The sequence below is a fragment of the Podarcis gaigeae genome, assembly GCF_964106915.1.
Source record: "Podarcis gaigeae genome assembly, chromosome: 14".
NCBI classification, from domain to species: domain Eukaryota; kingdom Metazoa; phylum Chordata; class Lepidosauria; order Squamata; family Lacertidae; genus Podarcis; species Podarcis gaigeae.
Genome location: NC_139690.1, coordinates 14,020,143 through 14,042,050, shown reverse-complemented (window position 1 = coordinate 14,042,050; position 21,908 = coordinate 14,020,143). Strand labels below are relative to the sequence as shown.

Genomic DNA, 21,908 nt, shown 5'->3' with positions numbered 1-21,908 from the left:
CAGCCCATTTCAAGGGAGTGATGGCTTGGTTTGCCACCCACCAACTGCTCCTCAAAGTGACTGGCTATGATGAAATGGACATCTCATATATTGGAAATCATGCCTTCTGTGTTTGTTCAAATGATCCCTCCCCTTCTCATTAGCCTCATTTAAAAAAAAAAAACCTACAGCTTCTTAAGTCAGGGAATGTCTCTAAAGCAGCATCAGTTGCAGTGCAAGAGGTTGCAGCATCTAGTGGAGAAAATGGTTAGACCTCTCTCTTTTTTGCAGAGAAGCACTTTTAAGTGTCCACTAGAGGATCTTTGACTCCTGAAACTCGCAGAGGAGTAAACTGGATTGTAACGCACTCTAAAAGTAAACCAACACTTGTTTATATAAGGTTTTATCTGTCTCTACTTTTACACTTAAAATGTTTTCAAAGAAACGTGATTTGGAAGAAAACGAATTATGTTTTGCCTCTTCGGACTGATTGTTAAGAATACATTGGGTCAGCGGGTCGCTTTGATGTGCGTTTCCAGTGGGCGGGTTCCTTTCCCTTTCCATTATAGCCCAGTAATCTTCCACAAAGCTGCTTTAGAGACTTTCCTGGGAAAAGTTCAAAGGAGTCCTTGTTTAACAACACACAGAGAGATGAAAATGTCAGAGAGACAATCAAAAGTCATTCACTGGAAACAGTATTAATCATTGCGCAAAGCCAAGATGCCCTTTTCTTGACAGCAATAAAAAACAACAACACATGGATGGTTGAAAGCATTTGCTGTTGCAATTTATTAGAGAGATGACTGTTGAAGATATTTCTTGCTGTAAAAACATGACACAGTTTTGTATAACATTTAGTGGTTTTAGCAACATAGGCTACCATCCAGTGAGCCTTAAGGATGATTCTTCACTATGTGCTGGACTGCAGACTACATGTCTAAATAGGGGTTATTCTACATACCCTGAGCCTGTATTCTGCTATATCACCATTAGATGAATATGTTAACACCAGCTGGCCAGTTCTACCCATCCATTTTTGTGTGTGTGAATGAAACTAATGATAGATTTTGCCCATACTGGGGAAATATACTACCTTCCTACTTTGCCCTCCCCAAACACCTGAAATTTGGGCTCTCCCTACAAAACTGATTGGCGATACATATAGGATAAATAGAAGTACTTCTTCACACCATGCACAATTAATTTCATAGGCTAACTACCATAAAGAGGAGGGCCACTTAGCTTACGTGGTTTAATTGATCAGGGAGAAAAACTATCAGTTAGAATACCAAAATGAGATGTCATTTTAGAGACATTGACATCTGAAGGCAGATGGAGAAGAGCCCAGCCCAGGCACTGTGTTTAAACTTCCCCAAACCACCTAGGAAGCCACATGACTTGGCCAAAGGACTCTGGCATTGATAGGCCTTTAGTCCAATCTAGCAGGCCACTCCTTAACTGCTATTTCAAGAGGGTTCCTGTTACCAAACACCGATACCATAAAAAATCTATCCCTTTTCAGAATGATAAGGCTCTAGTGCAAGCCCTATCAGTGCATGGTAGATCACAGCAAGAACTAGGAGTAAGATGCCTTGTACAGCCTTGTACAGTCTTCCAAAGCAACTATTCTATTCCGAACTTCAAAATAGAAAGTGCGATGCTGGTGGTCAACAAAAGAGGTTTAAAGATCTCTCAAGGCAAATCTATAAAAATGTAGTATAAACACCGACAACTGGGAAACACTGGCCTGCGAGCGCTCCAATTGGAGAACAGCCTTTACCAAAGGTGTCTTGGGCTTTGAAGATGCTCAAACTCAGGACAAAAGGGAGAAATGTGCTAAGAAGAAGACACGCTTGGCAAACCCTCACCGTGATCAACTCCCACCTGGAAACCTATGTCCCCACTGTGGAAGAACATGTGGGTCCAGAATTGGCCTCTGTAGTCACTTACGGACTCACTGTTAAGACCGTGTTTATTGAAGTCAATCTTACTTGGCTACGAATGATCACCAAAAAGACGGAGAGGTTCAAGGATAATGGAAATTGGAGTCCAACAACATTGGGAAGGCCCCAGGTTCCCCACCCCATCATAAAATGCAAGCATAACTTAAGCATTGGCAAGGGCCTGTAGTTCAGTGGTACATCGCCTGATTTGCATGTCAAAGGTGCCAGGATGAATCCCTGGCACCTCTAGTTAAAAGGATCTCAGCTGACTTCTGATCCTGGAGAGCAGCTGGCAGCTGAAGGAAACTGTACTGTGCTAGATGGATCAATACAACCAAAATAGTTTCAATGGGAAGGAGGGGGAAATTTTGCCCAGGGCCAACTTATTTCCTTGGAAGATCAGTGGCACAATTCTAGTTTCCCCTAGCTATGTTCTTGAAGGAGCAGGAACCCTGAAAGTATTTAATATGGTCAATCTTACTCAGCTATGAGTGATCGCCAAAGAAGAAGAAGACGGCCTAAATAATCAAAAGAAGAAATTAATGTGTAAGTTAAATCAAAATCAAATGTTTAATGACTTCATTTATTTCACTATATTAATTTAGAAACTTTGCTCTGTTTCTCTCCCCACCAGCTTATGGTGTCTGTACTTCATTGTGAACCTTAAGAAAAAGAGTTAAAGGGCAAAGGAAATGGAAATAATTCTAGGCACTGTCACTGAATGAAACTTAGGCATATTTCTAAACATCACCACTCCTCAGGAACAAACTCACTGGAACTGCTTCTGGAATCATATATTTTACTTTTAGTGAAAAATCTGATTTTTTTGTAACCCTGCAGCATTTGATCAACGATATTTGCTGAAACGAGTTAAGTAACTGGCTGTTAATATGGTTAAGGGTGTGTGCCTTTAAATCACAACTGGTACTTGTATTGAATGAGTTGTTCCAAAGATGAGGAGGAGGAGAACACAGCTGGTCCTTTGGTAACTGTGGATTTGGCACATCACCTTTAAACAGATTGTTAGGCCAATAGTAACATCTCCTGTACGAAATGTGTTGTGTATCAAGCCTGCAAGCTTCGTAATAAACAAGGGCTTTGGGTAGAGGTTAGGAAGCACTTGTAACACGTATACTTCAGTTTTAATACACTGTTTGTTGCAGAGTGGGAAAAACCATTTAAAGGACTTAATGTCTGTCCTTCTGCAGCTTCCCCTAGTGTGGGCTCTACAGCTTAACACATAGTACATTGGTACCTTGGTTCTCAAACAGAATCTGTTCCGGGAATCCATTCAACTCCCGGAATGGTTCAAAAACCAATGTTTGGCTTCTGATTGGCTGCACGAGCTTCCTAAAGTCAAGCAGAAGCTGCGTCGGACGTTCGGCTTCCGAAAAACGTTTGCAAACCGAAGCACTTACTTCTGGGTTTGTTGCGTTCGGGAGCCAAAACATACAAGTACCAAGGCGTTTGAGAACCAAGGTACGACTGTCTAATAATTTGCTTCATTTGCAATGTAAAGTGCAGGGCTCAGCTGTGGGCAGAGGACCCTTAATTCCTTTGCAAGCCTTCCAACTTTAGTTGGAAGGAAATGCACCTTTCTCTGCAAATGTATGTTTCTCCTGGTAAATTTATTTCAGAATCCAGCAGGAAACTTTTGCTTGGCAGTACCAAAGCTGTCAACCTGAAATGGACATAGAAGTAGTTATTATAGTAAACCTGCTATTATAATATTACCAAAGCAATTTTACAGCTTAATTTAGACCCAAACATGTTTACCATTGGCATCCTGCTGAATACATTAGCCTGGTTTTTTGTTTTTTTTTGGTCTACTGAAATATTGTTCCAATCATTTTTTAGTAAACAGTTACATCACCGGGATTAAGTCATCCCTGACGGTGAAGTGTGCATTCCTATAGAGTGAAACAGCTGAACTAAGTTTTACTATGTTTAAGAAAAGAGACTCTATGTTGGCATTTTCCCTGCTTATTACAGTCTGAAAACATTTCTATTTAGAGGCAACGGGCTCAGTTTTATTTCAGGCAACACTCCCATAACAGTCCAGCTTTTTAAAAAGTGTCAAATTTAGCAAAGAAGTGGGGGAAGATAAAAGAGACAGAAAATCCCCCCAACAAAACAATATACACTGTCAGTTCGCATTGAAAACATAACAGCCATCAGTACTTCTCTCTAAAATATGTAAATTGATATAAACCCTCCAAACATCTAAATTGGTGCTTATAAAAAATATGTTCAAATGTAGCAAGGGCAGTAAAGTCCCCAGACCATTTGGAGTCTTTTGGGAACCATAAGAGAGATTTGCCTCAGATGATAAGCCATGGGTTTGCATTTAGGATTGAACTAAAAAGGACAGGAACATTTTGCATTCTTACAAACAAACAAAAAAACCCTCTAGCCAACTGTGCAATTTATTTAATTCAATTTTTACTAATAAGTTTAAAAGAATAAAGTACAATGGATCGTAAGGAATATTTTAGGGGACTGATTTTTGTTATTCACACGAAAAATATATAGTATTGCCTTAGTCTTTTCCTGCTGACTTGGCATTTTTTATCAATTTGTACATAAACGAGAAGAAGAAAAGGAGGTTGTCATACTGTCCTTCATATTTTTCTTCCACGAATTCCTTATGATAGTCAACTAGGAAGTAATAAATTGCTTCAATGGTAGACAGGTACGTCTCTGGCTTTCCTTTCTGATGACGCCAAAAGCAGGTTTTCCGCGACTTCAGTTCAATTTGCAGCAATCCTGCATTAAGAGAGGTAACGAAACAGAACATGTATACACTAAATTGTACATATGACTCAAATCAGCTACTTGTAACAGACTGATACAGCGGTTCTCAACCTGTGGGTCCCCAGATGTTGTTGGACTACAACTCCCATCATCCCTAGCTAGAAGGCCAGAGCTCAGGGATGATGGAAATTGTAGTCCAACAACATCTGGGGACCCACAGGTTGAGAACCAGATGCTCTTGGGCAGAGGAGAGCTCTGGTTATAGGAAGCATGTGACTCCCTTGTTACAGCAGCTCCAATGGCTACTGGTCCTTTTCCGGGCACAATCTCAAGTGCTGGTTATGGCCAAGGCTATCTGAAGGAACCTGCCCAGGCTTTTAAGATCTTTGGTCCCAGCACCCTTACAGGCATGGTTGGTGGGAATATGGAGAAGACCTGGTTGGTGGCTACTCACAGACTTTTAAGCCCTCTTTCTAGAAAAGTTAGACAGGCTCCCTTCCAGTTGCTTTTCTACTAGCACAGGCATAGGCAAACTCAACCCTCCAGATGTTTTCGGACTACAACTCCCATCATCCCTAGCTAACAGGACCAGTGGTCAGGGATGATGGGAATTATAGTCTCAAAACAGCTGGAGGGCCGAGTTTGCCTACCTGCCCACTAGCAGGTAGATGCTTTTTAGTGTTTAATGCTTTATTATGTTTTTATATAGGTTGGAAACCGCCCAGAGTGGTTGGGGCAACCCAGTCAGATGGGTGGGGTACAAATGCTGCTGCTGCTGCTACTACTACTACTACTACTAATAATAATAATTTTTATTTATTTATTTATTCATTCATTCCCACCCATCTGGGTTGGTTTCCCCAGCCACTTTGGGCAGCTCCCACTATTAATAATAATTTTTAAAAGCAACAAAGCATCAAACATTTAAAACTTCCCTAAACAGGGCTGCCTTCAGATGTCTTCTAAAAGTCAGAGAGTTGTTTATTTCCTTGACATCTAGTGGGAGGGTGTTCCACAGGGCAGGCGCCACTACCGATAAGGCCCTCTGCCCTCTGATCATTAAATCCAACCAGCCTTTGAGAGCTGTTTTTTAATGAAAGGGTTTTAAAAGTGCGGTTCTATTTATATTACCCATATTTCAATAAATTTATTTCTTATGTTTTTAAAATTCTACTAGAGTTTAATTACTTTTTAACGTTAATCTTTTATCCTTTTGTGTTTTATCTGTGTTGTTTTGATTTGTGGAAGCTGATTTGAGTCCCAGTACAGGAAAAGGGCAGGATATAAATAAATATAACAACAATTTCATTTCTCTAATCAGGAAACTAGTCCACCTAGGGGCTGGATGCAAGGGACTGTACCTGGTGTTGGACCACAAGGCATTTAATTGCGACTAAAACCATGCCCATGCATAGCTATGGGGATCCATTGCTTCATCTATATGGATTGTTCAATTTGTTCATGCATAGAAGTAGCGAGACTGATGTGTCAAGCACATCCCTTCGATTTGCACTTTTATTAATCTGCAGCACTGGGCTTTAGAATCTGGTGTTAGAATCTGGTGTTAACGGAAATGACTGGCAGAATCCGAGACCTGGGAGAAGAGTTGGTGGAAGAAGACTGGAAGAATTTTAAAGACTATCTGCAGAAACACTGTAAAATTAATGAATGTTAAAATGATGTTGGATTGAAAATAAGTGGCATTAGCAACAAAGTTAATAAGAATATGCAAAAATGAATTGATAATCGATGAAAATATAGAGTTATAATATGTTAAGATAAAGAGTTAGGATAAATGAAAGAGGGTAAGGATTTGCTGACTTGATTATGTAAATGGGAACACAAAAAGGGGAGGCGTGAGGAGGTCAAGGAAACAAGCTAATGAGTTTAAAGTTATAAAAAATGGATTTGTTTTTAATTTTTTTCTTTTTTTGTCTTTTGCCTTTTGTCTTTTTATTTTTTTATTATTTTTTATGGATTTTTGTATTTATGTTTTTGTAAAATCTTAATAAATATTCTTTTTAAAAAAATAGAATCTGGTGTTAACATACCTTGGAGCCGCTCATCTGTGATTATTTTGTTCGTTTGATTCCAAGTGCTATCAATAAACACAATTCTCTTCAATGGAGCATTTCTGTTCACGCTGTTAAACTGGTGTTCGCCCAAGTCGCTTTCACTGCCTGACTCTGTTTTCGCACATTTGAGGACTGGTTCTGCTGACGAGTCCTCGTCCTCGTCACAGTCAACCTCCTTCTTAGATTTGTTTTGCAAACAGAGGGGAATGTCATTTATTGAAACTGAATTAGGCCCAGGAAAGATAAGTGCAATCTAGAAGAAAAACAGACACAATGTTGGAGTTATTTGGGATGGGAGGGATCCGTGCAAGGTACCACAGCTACTAAAAGAAAAACAGAACTACCTCTCAGCACAGCATCTTCATAAACACTAATGTCAATAGGAACCAACAAAAAAGCAAGTGACAGGTCTGTAACACGATCCTCCCTCTCATAAAACATGCAGGACAGAATGGATAGATGCAGGGCAGACTCTTTGCCTGCTCACAAGCTGAACTAACCAATTTCTCTGACACCCAGAAGCAAAAACTGCTGGTGGGCAGGGTGTGGGTGGGTGTTTGTGTCACATCCTACCCACCCCTACAAAAAGTGAACAGTATTATTATCATTATAATCGCAGTATTATTACTGTACTGTATTGTATTGTATTGTATTGTATTGTATTGTATTGTATTGTATTGTATTGCATTGCATTGCATTGTATTATATTATTAATTTATACCCCACCCATCTGGCTGGGTTTCCTCAGCCACTCTGGGCAGCTCCCAACAGAATATTAAAAACAATACAGCGTCAGACATTAAAAACTTCCCTAAACAAGGCTGCCTTCGGTTGTCTTTTAACAGTAAAATAGTTGTTTATTGCCTTGACATCTTCTGTGAGGGCGTTCCACAGGGAGGGCGCCACTACCGAGAAGGCCCTCTGCTTGGTTCCCTGTAACCTCACTCCTCGCAGCGAGGGAACCGCCAGAAGGCCCTCAGGGCTGGACCTCAGTGTCCGAGCTGGATGATAGGGGTGGAAACGCTCCTTCAGGTATACAGGACCGAGGCCGTTGAGGGCTTTAAAGGTCAGAGCCAACACTTTGAATTGTGCTCGGAAACATACTGGGAGCCAAAGCAGATTTCTCAGGACCGGTGTTATGTGGTCCCGGCAGCCTCTCCCAGTCACCAGTCTAGCTGCCGCATTCTGGATTAATTGTAGTTTCCAAGTCACCTCACGTAGAGCATTGCAGTAATCCAAGCAGGAGATAACTAGAGAATGCACCACTCTGGTGAGACAGTCTCCAGGCAGTCTGGTAGACAGCCGCCCTGGACACAGAATTAACCTGCGCCTCCATGGACAGCTGTGAGTCCAAAATGACTCCCAGGCTGCCTCAGAACACGTCAGAAGTCCCCGTGCGGTATTCTATCCCCCCACCAAGGGAAGTATTAAGAATTTTGCAGGTCTTCCAACTAGTCACAGAAAAATTCTCTTGAGGAAAAAGGCCTTGTGTGGAGGCATTGCCTTTCTGCTCTCTCTCATCATCTAAGAGCTCACTCTCTCCTTCCTGGTTGTGGGAAAGAGATTTAGATCCAGTTCCTGCCTAATTATAATCTAGCTAGCTAGGGCAAGTCCCTATCAGGAACCTAGTCTGGGGAGACCCCAAGTTGTTCAAATGGACTAGGGCATTTAGGACAACCTGCTTAGTTTGGTCCTCCACCAATGCTTCCTTCTACCCACTACCCTAACCATGCCAAATCTCCTAAGAACCATGGATAATCGATCTAGAATACAAAAAAGGGAGGTGTGAGGAGGTCGGGGAAATAAGCTAATGAAAGATAAGTAATGGGAAGATTTGCTGTATTTTTCTTTGTTTTTTTTTCTTTCTTCTTTAATGGATTTTAATTTTCTGCTTCTTCTCTTTTATTTATCTTTTTTTCTTTTGTATTTTATTCTTTTTTCTTTACCTATTGGGATGTGTGGTATTGTTTTTTTGTTTAAAATGATGTTTTTGCTTTTTCTTTTTGTACCTTTTAAAACTTTAATAAATATCTTATATAACAAATCTCCTAAGAGCCATCTTTCTCCACATGACTCTCAAACTGTGCAAGCATGGCTCTCACTGATGTCTGTTTTTAGCTTTATATATATAATTGCATAGCAGTATATAAATATTTTAATAAATAAATATGGAGGGCCACAGGTTTATTGTCCCTGGTGTAGACCTACGTAGGTGAATACATATCCTTCCCTCTGTAGGTAAAGTATCTCCAGAGTAGATATTGCGTACATCAGGTCTTAGGAAAGCAAAAAGTATAATTTCTTGCATGTCAAATCAGGAGGAACCCAATACAAGTGGCAAATGCAATATAAAATATGGTAACTGGGAAATTGTGGTGTATAATTTAGAGAAGTGGAGAGTGGGGGTTAGCCACTTATTTTCCCCTTTTCTGCATGCAGAAGGGATTCTGAACCCCAGGTGAGCCCTGATATTCTCTTTGTGGCAGCATTGTGGATTTCATAGCCATCAGCAAGAAGGAAAGAGGAAGGAAACGAGGAAATATCTCCCCCATGCTACTTCTAGACAACCCTTACTTCGTGTCTCATTCCTTCGTAGTCTGGAATACAAGGATATGTGTAAATGGTAACTTCTTCGGGCGCCAGGAGCTTGGCATGTACAGCTGTGCTTTTGCCATCCGTTTCATTGGGATGCTTAATGATGTCAATTTTCAATGGGAGCTGCAACCAAGAGCACAAGTACATACATTGGAGAAAAGGCACTCCCCATTCCATTTCATAAGAAAAAGTAAGTAACTGGCTGAACATTTTGCATTTGGGTACAGGCAGCAGTGCACAAGTGCCTGTTAAAGTGCATCAGTGCCTATTAAAAGTCACTGCTTTCCTCAGCAGATCTGCTTAAAGCAGTGGGAACGCACAATGACCGGAGAACTTCCGCCAAAATTAATTGTTTCTGAGCCCTATGGGTCAGAAGCAGCAGGGTGCAGACTGACTGAATGGAAGATGTTACTGCCTTTCACCCAACCTACTCTAACTGGAAGTCATCTCCAAGGTCTCAGAAAGACATCTTTCCTATTAGAAAGGACCTTGGATAGCAACTGATTTGCAGTACTAGGGATTTCTTCTGGAATCAGGGGCCCCTCTTCTTCTTGTACCACTAGAGTTTGGCAAGCCTGTAGCAAGTTCTGAAGAAAAACAGAGTTTTGGGTTGCCGCAGCTTGTTTTTAAAACTATATTGCAAAAACATGAGTCTCACTTCATTCTTCCCCAGTTCGTTTATTAGAATGATTCACTGTGACTAAAACTTGCTAAAATTGACAAATTAGATCAAAAATAAGATATATCTTGCACTAACCTTCACAACAGGAATTTCTCCAGTGGGAACAGTTTCAACTGGAACATAGCATGTGTAACAATAGAACATCCTTGAACTATTACATCTGGGACATTTTGATCTCCCTTGTTTTGGGGCTCTTTCAAGAACAGTCTGAGGCGCTAGATGCAGGTTTTCAAGTGGTGTTTCCTGCAACATCGACGTAGTCTGTGAATCTGAACTATTCAGGCCTTCCAAATTTCTTTTTATTCCCTGGTGGCTCTTTTGGTCATCTTCTGAAATCACAGGTGAATTGAAAGACATCTTACTTTCAAGCAATATCCTTGGACCTGTTACAGGGAGAATAAAAATCACAACGGCTTTCAACAAGGGTCAATTTCCACAGAAACATTTTGACAGTCATAGCAAAACTTTTATGATTTTAGATCAACTTAAGTCAATGGCTATTTTGATTTTAAAAAAACAAAAACAAAAAACTAGGGACGCTTTTGAAGATCTTCTTTTTTGAAACACTTTATGGTGGGACATATCTTCTGATGACTGGGTACAAGATTGCAGTCTTTTTTTAAAATATATTTTTTATTAAGGTTTTTGAACATAAATGCAAAGATAAAGAACAATATAACATATATCATAACATATTTTCTTAACTACTTAGAACTCCCTCACATCTCCCGCTCCCATTTACATCGTTGTCAATTCTTGCCCGCAATTTATCATCTTGTTTGCAATCTTGTGTCACATTCATTTAACTATAGTCTATTAATTCTCCAATAGGTTTGTAATTTAACCTCAATTTACTTATCAAGATTGCAGTCTTAATATCTTCCCGATGATTGCAAGTTTCACATGCACATAACTTTGGGGGGAAAACATGACTTAGCCGGCCAAAAAGACAGATTCAGCTTCTGATGTGACACCACTAGCCTGCATTTAGGTTGGTTTGCAGAGGAGTGTGCAAAACACATAATTCAATGCATTGCAGTAGCTTAGGAGGAATATAGGGAGCTGCCTGATACAGAGTCAGGCCACTGGACCATAGCTCAGTACTGTCTACAATGATTGGCAGAGTCTCTCCCAGCCCTACCTAGAGACTGTCTGCATTTCTTAGCTCTTACCAGTGAGCTACAGTCCTTCTTCCTTACATTTGGCCATAAAGTAATCCAATGGAAAGCAGGACCTACCTTTTGTTCCACATCTCTCATAGGCAGATTGTGAGAATTATCTCCTGCTTAAGCCTTGATAGTTTAAACATCTGCTTCTCAATAGTTTAAATATCTGCTTCTCTGGGGTTTTAATTCTATGGCCTAATTGATGAGTAAAAAGGTAAAGGTCCAGTCGTGGCAGAGTCTGGGGTTGCGGCACTCATCTTGCTTTATTGGCTGAGGGAGCCAGCGTACAGCTTCCGGGTCATGTGGCCAGCATGACTAAGCCGCTTCTGGCGAACCAGAACAGCACATGGAAACGCCGTTTACCTTCCCGCCGGAGCGGTACCTATTTATCTACTTGCACTTTGACGTGCTTTTGAACTGCCAAATTGGCAGGAGCAGGGACCAAGGAACGGGAGCTCACCCCATCGCGGGGATTCGAACCGCCGACCTTCTGATTGGGAAGTCCTAGGCTCTGTGGTTTAACCCAAAGCGCCACCCATGAGTACAACACAGTAATTTCCTACACTGATATGACAATGTGTTTTTTAAAAAAACCAATTTAGCTGTATTTTTAAATGCATTTTGCTGGGCTTCTTATGTTCCTGTATTCTTATGTCCTAAGTCACTTAAGGGCCTTGGCGGGCCAGGTGTGGGAAAACATTTAAAAACAAATAGGTAACTTGGTAGACAGACACATATGCATAAATATGAATATATTAAAGTGCTTATCTTGAATGGCCGAGACAAAATTACAGATAAGCAGGTTATTTAGCCTATAACAGTGCAATCTTATATATGTTTACTCAGAAATAAGACCCACTGAGTGCAGTGGGGTGGCTTAGCTCCAGGTAAACGCATGTACCAGAACCCAAACCTTTGGAAAAGTCAAGTAGCCCTACAAATGCAAAAACAAAGCAATTATAACATTTTCTCTGTAAACATTGTCCACGGAACATTGCTAGTTTATATATTTTGCCAACCGTCTGGAGTTAACATTTGTAATGGCTGTTTATGTAGTGGTACTTTTTAAAGAAAGTGATAACTTTCCAGCTTCACAAAACTTGGAACCGTCACTTTTCTTGGTGGAAGAACACAGCAACGGTACTAAATTTGTTTTTGTTGTTTTCATGTAACAAACCTCACTTCCAATTTGCAGTTTTAGTGCTTTCTCCTCCTGAACGGGGGGGAAAATTGAGTCCGTTTACTCTGGAAAGCTCGCGAAGTGAGCGAAGAAAGCATCTCAGGTTTGGGCTAAAACCTTCTAACCACGCAGATTCCTCAGCGAGAGAGCAGGAAGTTATTTTAATTTGTTATGCATTCCCAGCCTACAAACTGATTCGTTTTGCTATAATGTCTCATGGCAGATTGGTGTTTAAATCTGAAGCCCCAAAGGGCTGTCATTGAGACCATACGGGTGAACACTGGTAACAAAGGAAAGGCAAAAACTTCCAGTCTCCTGAAAATGTACCTGCAAAGTTGTCACTCTGAACTTACATTGCTTGAAACAAGTTAACATACGCAGCACCTATGCCACACATTACATGGAGGGAGGGGGATAGGTGCATGATAGCAGTATGAAACTAGGACCGGGCAAGTTTCTTCCCATGAACCATCTCAGTTGTGTTCAAGCTAGTTCTTTTTTCACTCAGAGAACAGAGGTTCTGGCACAATGTATTATACCTAGGGTGGTCAGATTCAAAAGAACACAGGGCTCCTGCACCTTTAATAGCTATATGTAGGATATCACCTAACCTCTGAAGGTACAGGAACCTTTTTGGATTTTTGCAACAAGCCACCCAGATTCTAATGTACTCCATTAGCCATATATATCCATATATATCCATAGTGGATACTGCAAAGGCAACACCGCTGGGATCTCATGGAAAGGTACAGTGGCACCTTGTTCTCAAACGCCTTGGTTCCGGTTTTCAAACGTTTTTTGGAAGCCGAATGTCCAATGTGGTTGTCGGCTATTGTTTCCGGGGCACCTGCACCAATCACAAGCTGCGCCTTGATTTTCGAACGTATTGGAAGTCAAATGGACTTCCAGAACGGATTAAGTTTGGCACTTTTTGTTTTTGCTATTTATTTTGCGTTTTTGTTTTTGAGGCTTTTTCGGTTCATTTGTTTTTGTGACTGTGTGGAACCCAGTTCAGCTGCTGATTGATTGATTGTGTGACTGCGGGAATGGTTAAAAGCCCCCCATCCAAACAATGACTATTATCAGTGCAGGTAAGAAAAAAAATTAATTGTAGTTTTTATGATCTACAATACTGTCTTATTTTATAGTATAGTACATTGATTATTGCTTTCATTTTACGCATCAATGGTCTTGTTAGACAATTTATGTTAAATTACTGTTTTAGGGGTTGTTTTTAAAAGTCTGGAAAGGATTAATAGGTTTTACATTATTTTCTATGAGAAAGCGCACCTTGGCTTTGGATCGCTTTGGTTTTGGAACGGACTTCCAGAACAGATAAAGTTTAAGAACCAAAGTACCACTGTACCTGCAAAATTGAGCAAATAAATTACATCTTTCACATTTTGTCAGTGGAACTCAGGCACATCTTGTATTAATGAATGCTTCGTTCCAACTGCTGATCACAGTCGCAAATTTCTGGCCAAGAACCTAAAGGCCAAGTTGGATCACTGTTATTTGGACGGCATACACACTACAGTGGTACCTCAGGTTAAGTACTTAATTCGTTCCGGAGGTCTGTTCTTAACCTGAAAGTGTTCTTAACCTGAAGCACCACTTTAGCTAATGGGGCCTCCCGCTGCCGCTGCGCCGCCGGAGCACAATTTCTGTTCTCATCCTGAAACAAAGTTCTTAACCCGAGGTATTATTTCTGGGTTAGTGGAGTCAGTAACCTGAAGCATATGTAACCCAAGGTACCACTGTAGCACATTTCTCCCCTCAAATAATTCTTGGCACTGTAGTTTGTCAACAGGTTGCTGGGAATTGTAACAATAAAAGGGATAAATACAGTGCCCAGAATTCTTTTTTGGGGGGAGGGGTGTTAGGGAGATGCACTTCAAATATGTTTTAAAAGTGCAGTGTGTATGCAGGCCCATAACCATTACCAAGATTTCTTAGCTGATATTTAAAATGACAGATTCCACTTCTAAGTCTCCCTCCCCCAATTCAACACCAGCCCAGCTTGTGGATTGCGCTAATACCACACACAGGAAATATAAGATCTTGTCTTTCTCACAGATGCTGGAAGCACTTGCTGCTTTCTAAGATCACACAGTTCAGCAACTAGGAAAGCACAACTGAGGATCATTCTACAACATTTGAAAAAATGCGGGAAGGGGAAGAAATGACTTCCACATGTTCAGGAACCACACTGGTAATTCACTGGAGTGGTACAATAACCGGGTGTTGTTTGCAACCCAAGGAGATCAAAGCAGTTGGAGAACTCTGATTTCCCCCAGTGACCCAGTCCTTATTTTCATTGTATCTTGTTGCCTACTCAAATCATCCCTGATCACTGGTTCTGCTAGCTAGGAATGATGGGAGTTGTAGTCCAACAACAGATGAGGACCTGAAGTTGAGAAAGGTTGATCTAGCCAATGTGTGCTCTGTTGTTATAAACACAGCCTTAAGTGACTGGATTGTAAGCAAATATTCTTGCAGTTGAGGAGACTCCAGGTTTTTATTTTGCCTCATAACAAAGTTTAGGCATCACATCGACTAGATGCCCAAGGTCAAGTTGTCTGAAAACCTGTGCCCAAATTGCTTTAAGCTCCAAAACACATCTTTGCTTAACTTTATTAGTTCTTAATAGGAAAGCCTATGTGCATTTCCTTGAGGGTAAATCCTACAGGGTGATCAACACTCTAAAATCAAACTGTAAACCTGCAAGCCCAGGAGAGGTACATTGTTCTTCACCAAAATTACTGGGGCCTGCTTGCTCTAAAAGCACCATTTCGATTTTAAGGCCACAATCCTATGCATACTTACCTTAGACTAAACCTCAATGAAAACAATGGGTAAACACATGCTTGCTTGAAAGCATTTTATGTTTTGCATCACTGCTCTCTCTTTTTTGTATATAATTTTATTAAGTTTTTTGTTTTACAATTTAAAATACTCCTTTTACATCCTTAAGATATCAATGACTTCCCTTCTTCTCTTTCCATGGTTCATTTTACATTTCATAAATCGCTACATTCAAGAAGTAAGGTTACAGAGAACCAGGCAGAGGGCCTTCTCAGTAGTGGCCCCTGCCCTGTATTGCGCCCTCCCATCAGATGTCAAGGAAATAAACAACTACTGTACCTGACTTTTAGAAGACATCTGAACGCAGCCCTGTTTAGGGAGATGTTTTTAATGTTTCATCGTTTATGATGTTTTTAATATTCTGTTGGGAACCACCCAGAGTGGCTGGGGAAACCCAGCCAGATGGGTGGGGTATAAATAATAATAATAATAATAATAATAATTACAAAAACTATACCGTTCAGTATTCCATTACTGCACCCATCAAATCTTGTTTACACTTTGGAATTTATCAGTTCTTAAGCTGATCGCTCGCACTGCGTTTTTATTATGATGATTATTGCTGTGCGTTCCTGTTGTAAACTGGTGCGAATACAAAAAAACAAGTCTAACGATCTCACGCATTACTATCGCTATTGTCAAACCGTGCACAGGATCGGGCAAAGAAGCAACTTGGGAGAGGGTCCGAGGAAGCACCTCGGGGGGGACAAGAAAAACCTCCATTCCCCTCCCATCCTTAATGGGAGATCTTCGGGGCCTCCAACCCCCCACCCCACCCCCCGGATCCCCAAATAAATCGAAGCAGCACTTCGATCTCGTTACAACGATCACCCCTTTCCCGAAGAAAAGGGAAACCAACCTACTTTTTGCAAAGCCTAGGGGTTCTTCCCTCCGCCTCCTCAGGGTTGGGGGGGTGTCAGTCACAGCCACCACACCGTAGAAAACGGCGTCTGTCCTCCGCTACCACCGCGTTGCAGTTGTAGCAGCAGCCGCACAAACACCCACACCCGGAAACGTGCGTGTAATATATATTTGCGTAGATATATATATTTGTCGAGATACCTCTGCCTCGAGGTCGGAACTCAAGTGCTGGGGCCGGCGGGGAAGGCCGGAAGGAATTGAGGTGGAGGACGGAGGGCGACGGGGGACGGTTGCTAAGGCGCCTTAGCAACGCCGAGAACGGACTTCCGCCACGGGCGGCGGAAAGAGGCGCTGACTGGGAAAAGGGGGCCGTGCGCAAAGGGCTCCATGGCTGCCTCAGAGAGCAGTACGGCGGCCACAAAGGTCGGGGGGTTAATATAAGCCTTCCTTTGAATTGAAGTTGCCTCCTGAAAGGCTTAACAGCGCGCATGTTTACTCAGAAAGCTCCTCTCCCTCTGTTCCATGGGACTTGCTCCGGGTAAATGCGCACTTCTTTAGGATCAAGCGTCCATTGAAAGTGAGAATAGTGAAGGAACATGCTTAGGATTGGGCCATGGGCCTAGTCAAGGGGGTGGGGCAGATGCTGCCCTAAATCCTCAATAATAATAATAGTAATGATAATTTTTCAGTTAAGGCAAAAGGTGAAGGGACCCCTGACCATTAGGTCCAGTCCTGGCCGACATTGGGGTTGTGGCGCTCATCTCGCTTTATTGACCGAGGGAGCCAGCATACAGCTTCCAGGTCATGTGGGCAGCATGACTAAGCCGTTTCTGGCGAACCAGAGCAGCGCATGGAAACACCGTTTACCTTCCTGCCGGAGTGGTACCTATTTATCTACTTGCACTTTTGACATGCTTTCGAACTGCTAGGTTGGCAGGAGCAGGGACCGAGCAACGGGAGCTCATCCTGTCGCGGGGATTCAAACCTCTGACCTGATCGGCAAGTCCTAGGCTCTGTGGTTTAACCCACAGTGCCACCCGTGTCCCTATTTTTTATTTTAGCCTCATTATAACAATACCAAAAGGGTATTGGGCTGCTAATGGATGCCCTTTCCCATGTGAGGGAGGTTGCTGCCTAGAAAACAAATGCATCCCATAAATACAGTGCTTTTTTAATAGAAAAAAATGTGGTACTCGCCATTAAGTTGTTACAGTCCTTTTAATATGAGTAACCACACCCCCCGGGGCGGGGGGAACCCTGCAGAAATATATATGACTAAGAGCTATTCTGGGATTGGTAGTTGCAGATTTCCTGCTGTGAAAACAAGAGCAATTTAGTGGTAGCACTTTGGATATGTTTTGTTTGCTAGAAATAATTTTTACACATATAGCATCTGCCACACGCGGAGTGGGGTGGGGGTATTGTGCACCAGATTGTGAGACCAATAAGTATGCAGCTTCTTTTTTTAACCATCTCAGTAGTCCAGTTTATTTTATTTCTATTGGATTTGTTTACAGAAAGTAACTCAAAGGGGCTTACAAAATAATTGTGTACAAACCAGCTCATTTTTGCATTTGGAGGATCTCTTCTCTAGCTGTTAAATGGAAAGCAAAACGACAGCTAGATGCTTTTGGCTTTTATGCCTTTTGATGGATCGGAACTGCACTCAGAATGTAAAAGGCAATGTTTCAATCTATGTCTTGTATTTGGTATAATATTTTATGGCCAGTAGCATGTTATACACCCATTTCCCCTCTGGCACAGAGCAGCTTCTTTTCTTATACTAACAACCCATACTTAGGGCCATTATAGCTGTTGTCTGGCTACTTGAACAATGAAATCTTTCATTAGATTCCACCCACCTCAAAAACAAAACAGAAGCACCTCACAACAATATTGTGGCAAGCTGAAACATGACTTTGGCATGACTTCACCTGGTTTTTGGCACAATGGGTCCAAACTGTGCTAATTTGGACACCTCTGAATACATCCTCAACCCTTTTGGATGGGGCATTGCCAGATTTGGTGTAATGGGCCCAACCTGCGCCAGGTTGGATGGCTCTGAAGGTATTGTTGCCTAATTTGGTCTGATGGTTCCCAAGGGGGAGCCAGTGCTCTTAGTCTACATTTGGATGCCAGGCATCATTTTGAAAGAAGGTGGTGGACTGAAATGTGACTTTGGCATGACATTACCCAATTTGGCATGACGGTTACAAGCAAGGCTTTCCAAGGTGGAAATGGTGTTTTGTGGCCATATTTGGATGCTGTTGGATGCACAGAACCCTCTGTGTGTGTGCACGCACGCACGAACACACACACAGCCCCAAAACTCACACAACCCTTTTAAAAATCAGAATTTTCTTTGTTTTTTTAAAATTAAATTCCTAGGCAGCACCAGGCATTCCCCATTAGTGCATTCATACTTTGTGATTCCCAGCCACTGATATAGTGAGGCATAGTACCACTGGCAGTGGAAGTAGAAACATAAGCTCTGGGAGTGGTTGATGCATTTGAACCTCAAATAAGCCTAAGGATTCCCAGCTTGGGTGGCTGTGTAAACCAGTCCTGTATCTCTCCTTTCTTGTTAGTCTTCTGCATCATTTCTTGTGTTCCTTTATCTTCAGTGTTATCTATTCAGTGTAATGCCTCCCTCTTTCATATACTAATTCTCAAAACCCAGCAGTAGACATCACAGACTTACTGTTGCTAAATTGAGCACCTAATATTTCTTTTACTGGCATGCACCATTTATGGAGGGTTTCTTTTGTAATACAAATGTATCTTTGTTTCTAGGCAGTGCCACAGCCTCCTCGCACATTTGAAGAATTTTTAGTCTCTCAGAAGTTGGTAGGTGGTTTTTAAAAATAATAATACCCGTATGTATGTGTGTTGTGGGGGGGGGGGGGGAGGTTAGGTCTGGGGAGAACAAAGTTTTGAGCAAGGACCTTACGAATGTATACCCTGAGAAACAAGTTTAAATGAGGATTGCATTTCAAGCCCTCAGGCAGTGGAATGTAAGAACAGTGCAGAATTGGAAAAGCTTACATAGAAAGGCACTCCTGTGGTTATTCTACATTTTTCATATGCAAGTTTTGGAAGAAATGTAGATGTTGTTACCCATTTGTTTTTTGGAACTTACGCTTTAGTGATTTCATTGCCTTACATTTTGTCCGATTTTACCATTGTGATATATTCAACAGAGTGCTAGACCTGAACAAGGGAGAACCAGGGTTCAAATCCTCTCTCTGCCATAAAGGTCATTGAGTGTGCAGCTTTGGATAACTCACTTTCTCTTACCTAACCTACATTACACAACACATAGTTGGGACTTTGAAATTTTTTGCTACTGCAAGATGAAGTGATAGCTGCCTATTTAGATACCTTTAGATGTCCTGGCTCCCACTCAGTGTTGAAGTCAGGTGGTTGTTTCTACCAATACCTTGAATACTCATATCATGTGATACATAGGCAAAATGATGATCCAAAGCACAGCTAGTGCTACACATGATTACACAAGCAAAGACGTTGATCCAACAACAACACCCCTGGTGTGACCACAACTTGGCACGGCAAGCAGTTCTGGTCTTTAGACTGGGCAAGCGACGTGGCACTTCTCCAAGAAGGATGCAGCTTCCTTATCTGTTCATGTTGGCACTGGTGTCTCTGTGACCTAGGCAATGGAGGAAGCATCACTGCCTCATTGGAGGCAAATGGGACAGATGCGGCAGTAACCTCCCTTGGAGAGGCAGGATTAGATGTGGTTTCTGACAACTCCAGAGGCAGAATTGGTGGCATGAAAGGCAAAGTGGATGAGCTGGAACCAGCCTCTGACAGCTCTGGAGGGGCAGCCCATATCTTGCACTGTGGAGGCTAATGGGAAGATGGAATGGGGCAACAGACCCCACCACCATCACAAGAACCCTCTCCAGCATCCTCTTCCTTGGGCTCTCCTGACCCAGCCAGAGACCTTCCCAGCCTACTAGATCCTTACCCAGAGTTACCTGTTTGCTGCTACTCTGTTCTCTGACTCGACCAATCCCCCACGCCCAGGCCCATGACAGAGGCTTAAAGAAATTCATGCCAGATAATGTGAACAATGGATAATGCTCACAATAGATATGAATCTTGTGCAATATTCTTCTGAATGCCAGTTGCCAGGGATCAAAAGCAGGAGAGGGCAGTTGTGATCATGTCCTGCTTGTGTGCTTTCCATAGGCATCTCGTTGGCCACCCTGAGGAACAGAATGTTGAACTAATCAGGTTTTTGGGCTGATCTATGCACCAGTGCTTTTCTTATGTTTGTTGTGAAGATAAAATGTGATGATTCCATTTAAGTAAACCTAAGCTCTACAGAAGGATCAGATAAAGATGTATAACTTCTCCCCCCTCCCCAATAATTTTTATTATTTTTTTCCAAATATCTTAAACACAATACAGCTTAACAATATTATTCTCCTTTCAATCTATCTCTTATCCAAATTAACTTCCCTCCACCCCTCTTCTGGCTTCTCTACATTGCTCTTACTTAAGCGTGATTACTATATATACATTCTATAAATGTCTATAATTCCTTAATAAATTTTTGTATTATACTTTAGACAGGTACATTCCTTATTATATTACAGCATTACATCTTGTGGTCTAACCAAATGTTTACAGTAAACACTATGAGTTTTATTTTAGTCCTGTGAGTATCTTTATTTATGTACAGTTTTCTCTAAGTATACCATAAATTTGGACCATTCTTTTTGGAATTTCTTATCGTCCTGCTGTCGGATTCTTCCAGTTAGCCTTGCTATTTCCGCATACTCCAATCCTTTCTGTTAAAGGTAAAAGGTAAAGGTACCCCTGCCCGTACGGGCCAGTCTTGACAGACTCTGGGGTTGTGCGCCCATCTCACTTAAGAGGCCAGGGGCCAGCGCTGTCCGGAGACACTTCCGGGTCACGTGGCCAGTGTGACATCGCTGCTCTGGCGAGCCAGAGCCGCACACGGAAACGCCGTTTACCTTCCCGCCAGTAAGCGGTCCCTATTTATCTACTTGCACCCGGAGGTGCTTTCGAACTGCTAGGTTGGCAGGCGCTGGGACCGAGCAGCGGGAGCGCACCCCGCCGCAGGGATTCGAACCGCTGACCTTTAGATCGGCAAGTCCTGGGCGCTGAGGCTTTAACCCACAGCGCCACCTGCGTCCCCTAATCCTTTCTGTTGCCTTTCTTCAATTGTCAGAATATCCTGTTGTTTCCATCTCTGTGTGAGGAGTAGTCTTCCTGCTGTTGTGGCATACAGGAAGAATTTCTGATCTTACTTTTTAATGTCCTATCCGACCATACCTAGCAAAAATGCCTCCGGTTTTTTATAAAAGGTGTACTTAAATATCTTTTTTAACTCATTATACACACTATCCCAAAAAGCTTTCACCTTGTCACGCAACCACCACATGTGAAGAAAATTTTCCTCTTTTACAGTGCATTTCCAGCAGTTCTTATTTTTCGTTTTGTACATCTTTGCTGGTTTGGTGGGTGTTAAGTACCACCTATACAAAAGATGTATAACTTCATTTTGGGATTATGTTCTCTGGATGGTGTATGAGAGAACTTACTAAAGACAGATGTAGGCAATACTATACTAGAAAAATATATATGATCCATTTGTTTTATTTATATGTATTTATCACCTTAGTTTCTATCCCACCTTTCTACACATGGCACTCAAGGTAGCTAACAACAGTAAATCCATTATTTAGGAAAATGTTTACAAACTTATTAAACATCACCATACTCTAAAAATCTATTAGCATTTGTGAATAAAAT

General features: G+C 41.7%; 2 protein-coding genes across 7 annotated transcripts in view; one reads left to right on the top strand and one right to left on the bottom strand.

Moving 5' to 3' along the window:
* Positions 1 to 745: 745 nt before the first annotated feature.
* Positions 746 to 16,289, bottom strand: DTWD1 (DTW domain containing 1). Of its 3 annotated transcripts, none has more exons than XM_083712903.1 (5): positions 16,103 to 16,289; positions 10,104 to 10,411; positions 9,326 to 9,469; positions 6,728 to 7,004; positions 746 to 4,688 (listed from the first exon to the last, which is right to left on the bottom strand). In XM_083712903.1, the coding sequence occupies exons 2-5, from the start codon at positions 10,383 to 10,385 to the stop codon at positions 4,462 to 4,464; spliced, it is 930 nt and encodes a 309-aa protein (XP_083569029.1). In that variant the 5' UTR covers positions 10,386 to 10,411; positions 16,103 to 16,289; the 3' UTR covers positions 746 to 4,461. The 3 variants fall into 3 exon arrangements, with proteins under 3 accessions (XP_083569029.1, XP_083569028.1, XP_083569027.1); XM_083712902.1 differs by having other exon boundaries at positions 10,104 to 10,357; positions 16,103 to 16,260; XM_083712901.1 differs by lacking the exon at positions 16,103 to 16,289 and adding an exon at positions 15,697 to 15,951.
* A 111-nt stretch (positions 16,290 to 16,400) lies between these two features.
* The window catches only part of FAM227B (family with sequence similarity 227 member B), a 108,421-nt gene continuing 102,913 nt past the window's right edge, over positions 16,401 to 21,908 (top strand). For 2 of the 4 annotated variants that reach the window (XM_083712796.1, XM_083712797.1), the window contains exons 1-2: positions 16,401 to 16,523; positions 18,894 to 18,947. In XM_083712796.1, the coding sequence (XP_083568922.1) occupies positions 16,488 to 16,523; positions 18,894 to 18,947 (90 nt within the window). In that variant the 5' untranslated portion in view covers positions 16,401 to 16,487. Of the gene's footprint in view, positions 16,639 to 18,893; positions 18,948 to 21,908 lie in introns of all 4 variants that reach the window. The other 2 variants (XM_083712798.1, XM_083712799.1) reach the window with 1 other exon arrangement.